The sequence below is a fragment of the Thunnus maccoyii genome, chromosome 12 (assembly GCF_910596095.1).
Source record: "Thunnus maccoyii chromosome 12, fThuMac1.1, whole genome shotgun sequence".
NCBI classification, from domain to species: Eukaryota; Metazoa; Chordata; class Actinopteri; order Scombriformes; family Scombridae; genus Thunnus; species Thunnus maccoyii.
In genome coordinates, this window is record NC_056544.1 from 18,972,134 (window position 1) to 18,986,572 (window position 14,439).

General features: G+C 41.8%; 1 protein-coding gene across 2 annotated transcripts in view; it reads right to left on the bottom strand.

The window, feature by feature from the left end:
- Positions 1 to 14,439, bottom strand: part of rock1 (Rho-associated, coiled-coil containing protein kinase 1) — a 30,949-nt gene that overhangs the window by 4,999 nt on the left and 11,511 nt on the right. For both annotated transcript variants that reach the window (XM_042428895.1, XM_042428894.1), the window contains exons 3-27: positions 12,249 to 12,349; positions 11,961 to 12,098; positions 11,675 to 11,850; positions 10,302 to 10,386; positions 9,949 to 10,093; positions 9,641 to 9,779; positions 8,584 to 8,675; positions 7,520 to 7,679; positions 7,314 to 7,392; positions 7,061 to 7,149; positions 6,702 to 6,750; positions 6,422 to 6,557; positions 5,868 to 5,959; positions 5,350 to 5,596; positions 4,772 to 4,878; positions 4,394 to 4,544; positions 3,486 to 3,646; positions 3,212 to 3,396; positions 2,464 to 2,533; positions 2,270 to 2,373; positions 1,883 to 2,048; positions 1,668 to 1,761; positions 1,497 to 1,585; positions 1,197 to 1,388; positions 944 to 1,109 (exon numbers count right to left, since the gene is read on the bottom strand). In XM_042428895.1, coding sequence (XP_042284829.1) covers positions 944 to 1,109; positions 1,197 to 1,388; positions 1,497 to 1,585; positions 1,668 to 1,761; positions 1,883 to 2,048; positions 2,270 to 2,373; positions 2,464 to 2,533; positions 3,212 to 3,396; positions 3,486 to 3,646; positions 4,394 to 4,544; positions 4,772 to 4,878; positions 5,350 to 5,596; positions 5,868 to 5,959; positions 6,422 to 6,557; positions 6,702 to 6,750; positions 7,061 to 7,149; positions 7,314 to 7,392; positions 7,520 to 7,679; positions 8,584 to 8,675; positions 9,641 to 9,779; positions 9,949 to 10,093; positions 10,302 to 10,386; positions 11,675 to 11,850; positions 11,961 to 12,098; positions 12,249 to 12,349 — 3,213 coding nt within the window. The remainder of the gene's footprint in view (positions 1 to 943; positions 1,110 to 1,196; positions 1,389 to 1,496; positions 1,586 to 1,667; positions 1,762 to 1,882; positions 2,049 to 2,269; positions 2,374 to 2,463; positions 2,534 to 3,211; positions 3,397 to 3,485; positions 3,647 to 4,393; positions 4,545 to 4,771; positions 4,879 to 5,349; positions 5,597 to 5,867; positions 5,960 to 6,421; positions 6,558 to 6,701; positions 6,751 to 7,060; positions 7,150 to 7,313; positions 7,393 to 7,519; positions 7,680 to 8,583; positions 8,676 to 9,640; positions 9,780 to 9,948; positions 10,094 to 10,301; positions 10,387 to 11,674; positions 11,851 to 11,960; positions 12,099 to 12,248; positions 12,350 to 14,439) is intronic.

Here is a 14,439-nt window from a genome sequence, read left to right on the forward strand (position 1 = left end):
TAACATCATTTATGTTATGTTTGAATTTCATTGGTCAGATTTTGAAAGCTACTTGCTCCTCCCACTCTTATCAGGCTTCTTTCAAAAGTGTTGCATTTCCCCCGACAGAGATGGTTTTCTCACCTCTGGCAAAAGAATACTTAAGAAAATTGGGGGCCAGGAAAAAAAAAAAAAAAAAAAGAAAAAAAAAAAAGACACAAACACACGACAGCTGCAGCACAGGCCAGGCAAACGGGGCTCGTCCACTTTGTTACTCACAGAGAGAAAGGAATAGAAGTTACAAAGATAAGAAGAGCAAGGAGAACCGACTGGACATGAGGGGAATAAAGAGAGAATGATTTAACCACAAACACCAGCATTCATGAAAACAGACCTAGAACAAGAAATATTCATATTTGTGTTAGAGCTTGTTTAGAGGAAAACATGAGTTTAAAATCATGATTTTTGAACAATTGTTAATCAGTTGTTTGTTTTTTTTAAATAGAGATTGTCTCTGCTTTCTCCTTATGTAAAACCAAAAGGCACCTGTTTAATAGTCTGTTCAATTAAACACCTGCTATAATATCTTAATACCATGGAATTCAAACACTGCTCTCTGACATTTGTCTCCTACCTGCTGGGTACTTTAAGACCCAGCAGGTAAACAGTATGAATGCTACATATTGGACATACACAGTTTGAGTGTGTGTTAGAGAGCTGCTTTCTGGCTCCACAAGGTACAACATATGTAAAAATTATGCGCAAAACAGCAATAATTTCAAGACCCCTTAAATAATTTTCGTACAATATTTCTACTTTACTGTAATTCCGCTCCCTGACTATTCATATGTTATTCATATGCTACTAAATTTGATTTCAAAACTTTTTTCAGACTTGTTGTGACTGCCTTGCATAGTAAAAGTAGGGACAGCAGTGTCCAGTTAGCCCCCTGCGATAACCCTACCTGCGATGTTGCTGTCTGTCTCGTCTGTCTGCAAGCTGGTGACGCTAGAGTTATCCATGCGCTGTTGCAGGTCGTTGAGTTTCTCCCGGAGCTGCTCGATATCGCTCTCCTTACTGTCCAGCTGCATCTGCAGCTCGTTGCGATATGTGCACTCCTCGGCCAGTTGCTGTCGGTAAGCAAAGACTCAAGATTAGAGTTAAAAACAAGGAAAACTCTAGAATGATCATACCGTTTTGCTGAGATGTTAACTCACCGCCTGCATCTCGCTCAACTCCTTCTGATACTTAATGGCCATGTGGTTGAACTTCTCCTTCTCCTGGTTGAGATCAAGCTGAAGCTTGCGGTTCTCCTTCTCTTTCTTTCGCAGGTCAGCGGTACTGCCCTTCTTCTTCTGGTCCAGCTTCATGTCCTTGCGGTTCATGATCTCTGCCAGCTTGTTCACCGCCTGACGGAGTGAGGTGGGTAAACAGTTGGAAAGCATCAGCCACCGTTCTCCACTCGCATGAACAGTGTTTGCAAATAATGTCTAACTAAAAAAAAGATGCGTCTTTACCTGAGTCTTCAGTGTACGCTCTGTATTGAGGACCTTCTCATAGTTGGCCTTGATTGCATTTGTAATTTCTTCCTTCTGAGCTGTATACTCTGAAAGGGAGAAGAGGGTTAGCTTGTACAACAGCCAAATTATATAGAGATGGGACACATGGAGGTAAACAACAGGAAATACCTTCTTCCTGAGTACGAAGCTTCTCGTTCAACTCGGACTTCTCTTTGCTGAGGTTCTCCACATCTTTGGTCAGAGTTTTATTGGATTCCTCAAGCTGCAGTGAAATTTGAATATCACTTTTTCCACTCAAAGTTGAGACAATAAAATATATCGAATAAGGTCATCGTACTGAATGTTCAAAACTAGCTTCAGAGAGACATTTTAGGTTTGCTTACTCGTGCAATAGTAGACTCCTTCTCCCCGATCTCCTGCTTATGTCTAGTTACTGTCTTCTTGTTCTCTTGGCTGAGCTCGAAGTACTGCTCCTCCTGAAGCGCCCGGGCAAGCTGCTCTGACTCAGCCTTGGTCACAGTCAGATCCAGCTGGGCAGACAGGGAGTCCCTTTGTACAGGATACAACAAATTTTATAGGTTAGTTTAAAAACTTGTAACCTTGTCACTTCAGCTTTTTTTCCCCCCAGCAGGCCATAATAAAAACTCAAAAAAAAAAGGGCATAAAAAGTTTAGCTGGTTAATAAATATTTGGGTATTTATAAATATGAGTAACGGACTTGAGTCCTTCTACTTAGCTACAATGTGTATAAATAATATTTAGTCTCTTACCTTTCACTGCACAAGTCCTGCACCTTTTTATGAGCCTCTTGTACCTGCCGGTTCCTATCCTCGATCTCCTCTTTTAGTTCCTTGACCTGAGTTTTGTAAAGCGTCTAAAGAAGGAAAGACAGATAGTTTAGTCAGTAGCTTTCACACTGAATAAGGAGGGCAGAGATAAAAAGGGAACGGAGACTTTTACTTACAGAAAAATACTGTTCGGCCTCAAGCTGGTCCTGAAGTTCCCTCATCTGTCCCTCGTTACCTCTGTATTGTCTGGTAAAAAAAAGGGAAAAAAAAAAAATCAACTATATGCATTAGATACTTCATTAAATCCATGTATCTAGCTAATTTTTTTTTAAGTTTGAGCATTTTCAAAACAACACATCATTTCAGCGAGGCAAACAGAGCCAGCCTCTGAGTAAGCCCCGACAGTAAAATGCAAACTAGCATCACAACCAGCAGCACTGGCTACAGAGCTAGCCAGAGGATTAGCATTGGAGTGGATGGAGCCTAATCCTGTGGCGTAAACACAGTCGCAGTGCAGCTTTGGCATAGTCACCCTTTAAGCTGGAATAATAGTACTTATTTGAAAATAGCAGGCAATTGTAGGGCAATTGACACCTTGACTTCCAAAGAGCATTACTGGCCTGTAAAGGAATAACGGAAAATAAGAACTCTTGGCTGGAGCAGCTGCCAGTTTGTTTCAGAGTCAAAATAATCTGGCAGGATGGCATAAGTAACCTCAGATTTTCCTGGTCTCTTAAACATAACACAAGTGTTTATTCTGTTTATTCTCACTTCAATTCTGGTTGTTTTATTCACATTACATGTAGACAATGTCTCCTGTGAGGTAGGTAGTGTAGTCTTGGATGGACAAGATGTAACTTTTACATGAAAAAAACAAAAAGTTATCGATTGATTGTAAAATTCTAGTGCAGGAAGACCACTCACTTGGTCAGCTGTGCCAGCTGGAACTCCAGGGAGCGTTTACTCTCTAGTGCTGTGTTGATCTCCTGTTTGAGCTGCTTCTCTGAACACCGGAGACGGTCGATCTCCTGCATGCGACCCTTCAGCTCGTTCTGGGCCTGGACGCGCTTGTTTGAATCCTGTTCTAGCTGTATCCGCAGACTCTTCACCTGGAGAAGGAAGGTGTAAGAGTTTTAGGAAGTTTTTTACGGGTAAAGTGATTGAGACGTCTCCCGTGTTTGGAAGCGGTTTTACTTACTTCGTCTTCCAGCCTTTCCTTTTGCTTCATCAGCTGCTCCATCTTCTGCACGGACTGCTTGAGGTCAAACTCTAACATCGAGCACTGCTTCTCAACCTCCACTACCCGGCTCTCCGCTCGCATCCTCGCTCCGTTCTCCTCCGACATCTTCTGCTGAACAGCTGAGGGAGGACAGAGACGGAATAAGAGTTAATTCTTTGTTCTACGGCCGAATGACAGAGTATCAAGCAAAATGAATGAATGTGAATGCGTTGATCACTTGATATTCAGTAACCTCTACTTGACTCAACACATAGTATACAAAAATATAAGTGTGGATGGAGAAATAGAAACATGAAGATGTGTTGAGATCATTTAAAAAATGTCTCAGAAACAGTTATAAGCTGGTAGCTCCTTTTAAATTCACAAAAGGAGAAAGATGCATATTAACCAGCCAAGATGCATTTTTCTCACAATTTGTCATAATTATAAATCAGTAAGCTTTGCCATGAAAGAAAACTGACACGCAAGGGCTTGAGTCTCTTCCAGTATGCACTAGGTGAAAGGTAAGAAATCATCTAGCCAGATCATCACTATTGCAAAAACTGTTTTCCAGTCCAGCTTTAATATGCAACGAGACAATGTCCTGACATGCTGACTGGCTTACACTCCTAGAAATTCCTCCCACCCAAAACCCCCTGGAGGTGAGTCTGATTAGATAGTACAAAAGAAAGACGGAGCAGGAAAGAGGCTGATGGTGTGAGGAAAAGGTTAAATAAACTAATGTTGGAGAAGCGATGCAAATTAAGGAAGTGAGAAGGCAAAGTACAATAATGCCTAGAAAGAAAGAAAAACATTATTAACCGAATGGAAAAAGCAGAGTTGAACAATGGTGGAGTAGGGCATGCTCTGACATAGGACGGGCATACCATTCATGGCAGCTGATTTGGCTTCTTCAATAGACTCATATTTGTCGGTGAGCTGTGCCCGCGTCACCCTGTGCTCGGTCTGTTCTTGCTCCAGACGCTCCTGCAGGGTCTTCAGTTTGTAGTTCAGGTCTATCTCCAGGTTGTTCTTTTCCTGTGGGGGAGGGGGTGACGAGCAGGGAAAAACAACATGAAGCAAACTGAACACGCAACTGTCCGCATTAGAAATATCACACCCCACCCCACATCGGACCTGCCGTTGTTTATATTACAAATCAGGCTCATAGCGCATATTGTAAGAAACTACTCTACTGGAAGGTCTTGCAAATGTGCACACACACACTTGGTAAACAATTATGACTACTGGAACTGATTGCATACCTTCTCCAGGTTATTGCTTCTCTCTTGGGCCTGTTTGCGTTCGGCCTCTACTTTAGAAAGGTTGAGCTTCAAGCTTTTGTTGTCCTCTTGCAGCCCTGTCATCCTCACTGATAAGAGAAGATGAAAAAGTCAAGATAAAGATTAAGACAAATAAACATGGTGTTAAAATATGAAGCTGGTACTTTTACTGGAATTTTTTTTTTTTTTACAGATATTTCACAGTTTGCAATATCCAAACTTTCATCACTGTTTTGGGAAATAACTTCAATGTCCTTCCTCCACTGACTTTCCTATTAAAAAGATAACTTGCTGGCATATAAACCAGAGACTTATGTGAATACTGTGGGTGTTGTCAGTGCTTGGGCATGCCTGATATCAACGGGAGAATGAGGGATCCCAAATGTTTGAATGAGAGAGAGAGAATAACGTCAGAGTGATTTGGAACCACTCTGAGATGGTCTAATATATTCTAATGCAAACTGTGATTTGGTCATGCTGTTGTGGATTTTAGCCATTGTTTTTCTGAAGTTGCGTTTACAATCAGGTCTTAAGCCTCGTGTTTTGTGTCAGTGGGTCACCTTGCAGCTCCCTGATCTCCTCAGAGCCTTGGCTGTAGTTCCTCCTCTCTGAGTCCAGGGTGCTCTGAATAAGCAGGAGCTCCTTCTCCAGCTGGGCTTTCTCTCCGTCTACTGCGCGGCTCCTCTCCTGCAGCTCCCGGTTCAAAGTCTCCAACTGGCTCATTGACTTGGCCATCTCCGTGTGGCTCTTCCTCAGTCTCGCTGCCGTGTCCGACTCTGCCCGCAGGAGGTCGTTGGCCTCTTCCAGCTGTCAATCAAAACAGAGAGGACCAGAAGGGGAAAATATAAATTTAATGTGCTTTCCTCCAGGGATACATCCTAATGATCAGTACACTGAGGTATGATGTAGAAAAGCATCTGGGAATTTCCTATTCCCTTGTTCCGTATTATTTTGATGATGCACTGCTCTTTTCTTTATTTGATGTGAGATGACAAATCATATCAGTCAATGAATCTTCTCTAGTCTTGACTGTGTGTGTGTGTGTGTGTGTGTGTGTGTGTGCATTTAAACTACATACCTGATTCTGCAGCTGGGCAATCTTGTCATTTGAGGCCTGAGAGTTCTGGCTTAACTTTCTCATATCTTCAAGCTGCTCCTTTAAAGTTGACACTGCAAAAGAATCAGTCAGGAAATGGGTTAGACTGGGCCTCATTTCAGCTCCTATTTCAAACTAAAACAAAATCCCATCCCCAAAATTCCCGATTAAAACCTTTTAGCATTAGCACATGCAAATGTTTGGCCATACTATATCAAGTTTTCTATTCGAACTGCTTAAATGCTTCTTAATCCACTTAGTGTTGTCTTCTGTTGCAAGTCAATGGGAAAGTCAGATGGACATGTGCACGGTTTAACAGTTAACTAGATGTGAGGTTAGCAGTGAGCAGGGTGGAAGGTCACACCAGGATACCAGGTAATCCATCCGGAATATTTGTCTTAGCCAGATCAAATGTTAATGAGAAGATGAGAGCGTCGCTATGTTCAAATACTGACTGTATCATAGCGTCATTGTGCAATTATACTTTAACTGGAAGAGGGCTGAATCATACGCCAGCAGCACCTCATTATCTTTACCTTCGTTCTCCAAATTGCGTCTCTTCTCTGCCTCCTGGTCAGCTTTTCTTTGGTACTCGGTGAATCTGTGCTGCAGCATGATTTTGTCCTTCTCCAGCAGAGACATGCTGGCCTCGGCACTTTTCCTCAGGTTTGCCTGTGGTAACAAAAGAGCAGCTATGACGTGGCGGGAACAAACCAACCATTGACATATCTAATTATCATCAAAGTAGCGAATATTGTGATTTCATAACGTGTTGGTGAAAAGAATGTTGAGAAAGAAAAGGTAGCAACGTTTAACCTCTTCGTCCAGTTCTTTCATGATCTTGTCGATCTTGGTGTTCGAGGTCCTGGGGAGAACAGGGTTTGAGAAACCTACTTAGATATTTGGAAGATTTCTTGCACAAAGATGTTAAATGATGAAAAATCTCAGGTATGTTGCTGCGTGCAAAAGTCAGATTTCCTGTTCACAAGCGACTCAACTCCTCTCCACATAGCTTTCTGCAATGCTATTATCTATTTTCTGCCCTGTCTGCCACACATTTAAAAATGCCAACTGCTCTATTAGATCAAAAAAAAAAAAGACTGCATCTTGTCTTTAATTTTACTGAGTAAGCAGCAGCCTTTTTTTTGTGTTTGAACAAATGTCCCGTTACATACCTGCATTTCTGCTCCAATTCATCCTTCAGCTGCATCTCACTGTGGAGCTGTTCCTCCAGCTGGTAGATTCTTTTCTGCAGGTTCTCCAGCTAAACAGAAACATTCAACAATCTTAGAAAATACACACATACACACACACACACAGATATCACAGATTCCTCCATGAAGGGAATTAGAAGTTACCAGAGGAGATGGATCATTGGCAGATATTCTACATCTCAAAAGGCTTAAAAAATTGTAGTCGTTTACTCACATGACTCTTGTCTTCCTTTGTGGAGCTGCTACGTTTGTCACTGGCTTTTGTGGTGGCGGTGGTGGAGCTGCGCGAAAGGCTGGAAAACAGAACACATTTTTAAGAATCCTATGTTTCGATACATGTGCTGTTATGTGGACAATTTTGTGTCATATGGAATGAAATTGACACTTCTGCATCCATGCGGCAACGTCTGGTGGACTTACTGCTGATTGCTGTAGTAAGTGAAGCCTACAAAGGGGAGCTGGTTGCCCACAAAGGCCTTTGGTATCGGAAAGGTCTCCTCTTCTCCCCGATCTTCCTCGATGTCATCGAAGTTACTGGTGTCGATGTCGCTGCTCAGTTCTGGCACTACTGGGGCAGCAGCTGCACATGGCACATGGAGATGGAAGATTCATGATGATGCAGGAAAAAACGGAGCCAGTTCATTACATAAATAATAAGTCACTATGTGTTAAAGGCGCAGTCTTTGATGCAAATGCCTCTCAACCAAAATTCAAAACAGGTTTCGCTCCCCAAAAATGATTGACGGGTCTTTTAATCCAGACACTAAGGTTTGACAACACACAAATATTCTCTATAAGGCTGTTTATCAGTGAACACAGTAGTAAAATAGATCTTTAATAAGACATATGCTTAGATTTTGACTTATTTCTCTATTTTGTCTCTATCATTATCAATAAATAGTTTCTTTTTTATCTGTCAGAACTGTATTGGAGGTAGATTACCTGGGAATTGCCTGGATAAAAAGATATAGAAAACAGTGTTTCAGTTTTCTGTAACCTGTGAGGGCTGCGCAGAGTTTTTCTGGATCACAGATCTCTTTTGAAACCCTCTTTAAATAGAGGGAAACCAGCCAGCTAGCAGAGCTGATCAGCCATTGGAACGACAGGGGTGGGTGGCCAACACCAAAGTGCTGACTTCAGCCTAGTTAAGTATTAAATATAAACCCACTAAAGAACTGACTGTAGCTACTGGATTTAGCCCTACATTTCTAATCTCTCCCTGCTCCAGTGTCGATCCCAGCGCATTAACATTTGCGATGGACTGCTTCCCCTTTTGTTGGCCTCAAAAAATGCTGTGCTGCCAATTATTACTCTGAGCAGGAATTGCGTTGGGTCTTGGAGAGGATACTGAATGAATGCCTCGTCTACAAGAATTTCCTGCAACTGTCTGTAGTAGGTCAAATGGAAAACATGATGGCCTATTGGCCTATTGCAGTAACAGTGTGCACGCTGCCAAATGAAAAGAGAGGTGAAAATGTTCTTACTTTCTCTGATGTTCTCCCATGTCCACTGATCATTCTTGAAGAAAGGATGCCTCTTGATCTCATCTACACCGTTACGGCCGAGACGAACCTCCCTGTAGGGGTAAGGAAGGACATACTTAGTTTTAGGGCTGGAGTCTCCTGGTAGACTAGTTGGTCTCGTCCAATCAAATTCTCATTGGTCAAATAATTGCTGTGTTACTTTCATAAGTGGAAAAGTGCTACATCAACAGCCTTCCAGGATTAATCTGTTATTTCCTGCGGTGGGAGGGACAGACTAACAAATTACCTGTGAAAATGGGGATGTATTCAAAACACCTCTGTTGTTTTCAGAACTTTGAACTCAAGCCCAACCTAATGGAGACTCCTAGGTCTAACTGTACCCAACGTTTACTGAGAGTTTACTGAATCAGTGTTTCTCCTATATTTGATGCCAAAAATAATATAATCCATTCATTCGGATATCAATAGCGTTTGGGAGTCCCTGTGCAGCGCTGTTCCGGTACGTGAGTCAACCTCTGTGTCGTTGCCTGGGAAACTATTGGTAGCGTAACTCCGTTAAGGAATAAGGCATTGGGTAGTATGTCTGTGTAGCAAGTGGGAAAGAGTGAGTGGCAAGAAAGTAACGGTGGATGCGAGCGGAGCAGAGGAAAAGGTTAGCAGTAAGTTGTCAATCTGGAAGTAAATGTACAGTACAGACTCCAGTGTGTGAGTTAATAAATGCTAAAAAGTCATGTCTGTTGTTTCCCCAAGTGCTGGAAAAGTGAAGGGGGTTAGCTCTAAAGTTAGCAACAATGGGTTAGCCTAACCTGAAGACGCAAAAAAGAGAAACAGAGAAGGGAGAAATGTGTAGCTGCTGAGTTCACTGTGCACTCTGTCCCGTTACATCCAACCCAAATATCTTTTATGTTATAATGTATATTTCTACCAAGATTCCTTCCACAGAGCGTCTCATAAGCCAGAGAACAATCAATGTCCAAACAAGGAGAGGGTTTTAAGGTATGAACCCTCTTCGTGATTCAGTGTTCGGTAAGTCACTTCTTGGTAAGTCACATCTAACCTGTCAGTCAGGAAAGCACAGATGAGATTCTTGGCATCATTGGAGATGTCGCTGTCATCGGGAAAGGTCAGGGCGTTCTTGTGGTTCATAATTTTGCTGTATGTCCCAACCAGTGAGTCTGCATAGAAAGGTGTGTCACCTAAGAAAAAAAAAGAGAGCCATGGGTTACAGATATCTCCACAGTAAGAAGAAATTTCAGAAAACATACAGGAAAACAGGAAAAGATGCAGAAAGTCTTTTTTTTTTAAATGGATATTAAGGTAAAACTTTACCAGGGTTTCGTTATGATTTATTAAAAAAAAACTCACCAACTAGCATTTCGTACAGGAACACTCCCACTGACCACCAGTCACACTCTCTGCCGTAGTAGCCATCTCCTCCTTGGGATTTCAGTACCTCAGGTGAAATGTAATCAGGAGTTCCCACTGCTGTGTCACATCGTACCATACCATCCTGAAAGAGGAAAAATATTTTTTTAAATCTCCCCTTTTTTTATTACTTTGTAGAGATAATTCCCCTAAAATAAATTGTCAAAAATGGAGCAGAGTCCACGATGTTTATCATAAGCAATCAAGACTATTTGAACTTTCACACTTGAATTATCCTCATCTATGTGGTGTGAGAACAGTTGTTTTTTTTTTGAGGGAAAATGAACTGATACCTTGTTCATTTTCATGCAGGTCCCAAAGTCTGCCAGTTTTAAGTGGCCTGCTTTGTCTAGTAACATGTTATCAGGCTTCACGTCCCTGAGAAGGAAAAAATAAAGTGAAATCAACACACAAATAATACATTAAACTCAAGCATTTAACAAGGAAACTGAAGCACTTCACGTGTTTATGTCTACGGTTAAGATTAGAAGTGCTTGAGGGTGTGAAATAGAAAAGTAGCTACAGTACATAAATCAGAATTTAAATCCCAAATAATTGCTGTAAGAACACAACAGAAATGACAACAATTAAAGCAACTACCACTTGCCTATAAGTGGTTTGGGATAGAGGTAGAGAACCTATATATTATACTAAAACACAACGAAAAACATAAAAAAGAATGCATGACATATGACATGACATGAAATTGAGCAAACACTAGTTTTGTGATTAAAAAATAAATTCAGTGTGGAAGTTTTTGTACTCTGACCGTCCTGGTGCTTCCTCCGCAGGCTCCACTTCACTCAGTGGACCAACAGACCTGCTGCTTCTTCCCACTTTAACCTGAATAACAAACCAGGGGTTGTTGCTCTAGTTGGATCCGCACAGAGAACCGGGGCTAGCTGGGAGGTTAGCGGAGCGTTAGCTGCAGCATTGCTGGAGAGAAACACAGCCAGCTAGCCTCCGCTAGCGCCCCAGCTATCCCCAGCTCTCCATGTGGATCCAACTGGAGAACCGACCCCCGGTTTGTTATTCAGGTTTAAGTGAGAAAAAGCAGCGAATGGAGTGGAGATTGCAGAGGAAGCAGCAGGACCGTAAAGGTCAAATAGTCCGCTGAGGGAATTACCGTCAGGCAGCAGTGGAGAAGGCGACGAATATGCCTGTTATATCGTCAGAAATGTTAATTTTGGCCTTCATCAGCCGATACCGATAACGTGCCGATATTATTGTGCACCAGTGCATCCATGTTTTTTTTGTTTGTTTTTAAAAAACAGGATCAAAATTGATGCCGCAATACAAGAGATATTTCTTTTTAGGAGTCTCAGTTTTTAAACACATGCAGCAATGAAGTATGCAGAAGCTACAACACTCGTATGCAACTAGCATTAATGTTAAAAACAGTATAACAAGTGGATAATTTCCTGCTTATTACAATGCCCCCTTAGATCATAAGTTACCACCACATGTACAAAAACCATCAAAGATAAATTTTATATTTTCATCTCGACATTTCACAAGCACTTCCAAGCAGAGTTTAAAGGCTTAAGGATTACTTCACAAAGGTAAGAAACAATATTTGCATTGCTGTTTGACTGCAGCTGAATCTGAAAACCAACCGAAGAATAAAAATAAGGAGATGAGGAAAAGGCAGAATTTTTGCCGTTACCTGTGAATGAAGCCCATAGAATGGATACCGTCCAGAGCCAGCACCACCTCAGCCGTGTAAAAGCGGGCCCATTTCTCTGGGACGTCATAGTTGCTCATCAGGTTAACCAAGTCGCCACCGGGCATGTATTCCATCACCATGTAGAGGTAGCGGTCATCCTGGAAGGCAAAAAAGAGCTGCGGAGTGGAAGAGAGGGAGATATTATTAGTCAGTGCTATTCATGAATGATAGCTTATGTATGTGACCTGCACATAATACTGCTTAAGTAGTTTTAGATGCTTTTTACCTGCACCACCCATGAGCTGTTGGCAAAAGCCATGATGTCCCTCTCCTCCCAAAAGAAAGCAGAGTCCGACCTTTTGATCATCTCAAACTTGCTCAGCAGCTTCATGGCGTATACCTTGCATGTGGCTTTGTGTCTTACCTGGAAAAGATGAAGAGGTGACGATCGAGTGATGCTCAATCACAAACTTAAGTAGTTTCAGAGCAAAACGTGTATTAATTATACCACTGCAATACTTAAAATGTTTATAGATACAGTGTTATTCAAAAAAGCACAAGATGGCATACTTACCAATTGCACCTCTCCAAACGCACCCCTCCCGATAACTTTAACCACCTCATAGTCTTCCGCTTTCATGCGTAGGTCACGGATTTTACTAATGGTTTCCTTATCTGGAAAAACAAACAAGCAAACAAAAACGTTAATAGAAAATAGACGCTATGCAGGACACTATACTCAGCAACTTATTGCATTGACCTCACATGATGAAGCTGAGGCATCACAGCCCGAATCTATAGGTGACATAATCAGCAACTCAAAGTGAATACTGTAAGTGCCTAAAAGAGCCGACACGTATGTATCCTGTTTTTTCTGATTAAAATACAGTCTATTGTGGTTGCGTTTCGAGTCAAATCAGTGCCCTGCTATCCTATTTTTGTAATGTTACCACATTTTAGTTGTCATGTAATGTTTACATATAGCAGAGGCTGACTTTCATAAGAATATCCAGCCTCTTGACAAACAGAACAGAAAAAGCGGACAGCGCCTCTGCACAGCTGAGGGATGCTGTTTAGGGAAAAGTTTGTTGCTTACTGAGAGTTGGCCTCTCCCTGATGTAGCAATGCTAGCTCCCCTAGGGGAGATTGTATACACTGTTCAGCCAAATTTGGTCATAGTTGAACTAGAGGGATAATTTTCAATTCACATGGGTCACAACTGGCACGGGAATGCATGGAAAAGGGGGGGCGTAGAGGCATCCGAGTTCAATTGATCTAAAAATAAAAAACCAAGAGCTGTGCTATTAGAATAAGAACATTTCAGAGTGAGTCATTTCCACTTCCAGAGGTTCCCAAAATCATGATCCCTACTTGAAAAATCCCAGAGGGCAAAAATAACACAGAAACCATGTTTAGAAATGGTACAAATAGGATTTTATGTTGCTGTTACAGAGAATATACTTTGTGTGTGTGTGTGTGTGTGTGTGCGGGGTTAGAGGAAGGTTATTTCCAGTAGATCCACGCATACATAGAGTAGAGCAATCAGCTGATATGATCGGGGTGCAAAGCGCAATACATGGAGGGAGGAATTCAGAGTAAAGAGCCCTTCAGGCAACAAATGCCATTGAGGACCAGTGTCTCACAAGACAGCCAGTCCATTACTCCATATCCATCAATGCAGTTCCAACACTTGGCTGCTATACACACACAAGTACTGTACCAAGAGTAATTGAGGAGATGCGTAATGGCAGTTTTTGCCGAAGGGTTCGCAGAAGCTCGGGTTGATATTCAAATAAGAAACATTAAATATTTTCTGATAAAAAAGCTTATAGGTCCTGTTAAGGCTACATTAAATGCCATTACATGGACTAAAATAAACCCTCAACTCTTTAACATGGAGCCAAGGGAGAATAACATTTCCTCTCAGCTATGTTTTCATAAGGCAGGCTGCCCCCACCTCAACTACAGTCATTACAAATTAGTATATGATTGAATCAGGGTAATGTATTTCTGCCACTGTGGACATAGTGAGAGAAGTTTATACGTGCGACAATCTGTGACGTCTATCACAAAGAGCGCACAGTGAACGCGGAGCACCGATCACTTCCCCGTGAAAGCAACCCCTTCCCGATTCATTCCGCATGTGAATACAATTCTCATGCCCTGTGCACGGGTTTCTTTCTTTAAAGGAGAGCTATGAAGAGTCTCTGTGAGAAAAAAAAAGTGTTACGGAAGGCTGCAAAACATACTACAAAGGGAGGGAGAATATGTTGGGTTATGATAAGGGATGAAGACAGAGGAGGCAGGGAGAGTAAGCATATGTTTGGTTATAGGTGTTTTGTTAAATTATATGTTTCTCTATATGTAATATATGTTTGTCTATATGTAATTCAGAAGACAAATATTCCCCAAGATCAACACTGATACCCTGCCCCCACCCCAGTCATCGTTGGCTCAAAAAAAAAGAAGAGAAAACAAGTTCTGCGATTAACATGTTAGTTGCTAACTCTTAGAAATGTAAATGCTTGTGCCGTTGTATCAAGGTGAGCCAGTCTGAGTTAGATTAAGCTTCACTATCAGCTTTGGTAGTGTATGTTCTGGTTTGTCTAACGCATAGTTAGATGGGGGTTCCCCAGTGTAAGGGCACCGCAAAAAAAAAAAAAAAAAAAAAAAGAGGAGCCATCCCGACAGGCATCATGTGGGTCACCAGCCATTTATGAAAGCCCCTTTGTTGGGGACACTAAGCAGCAGACACCTATTGTGTC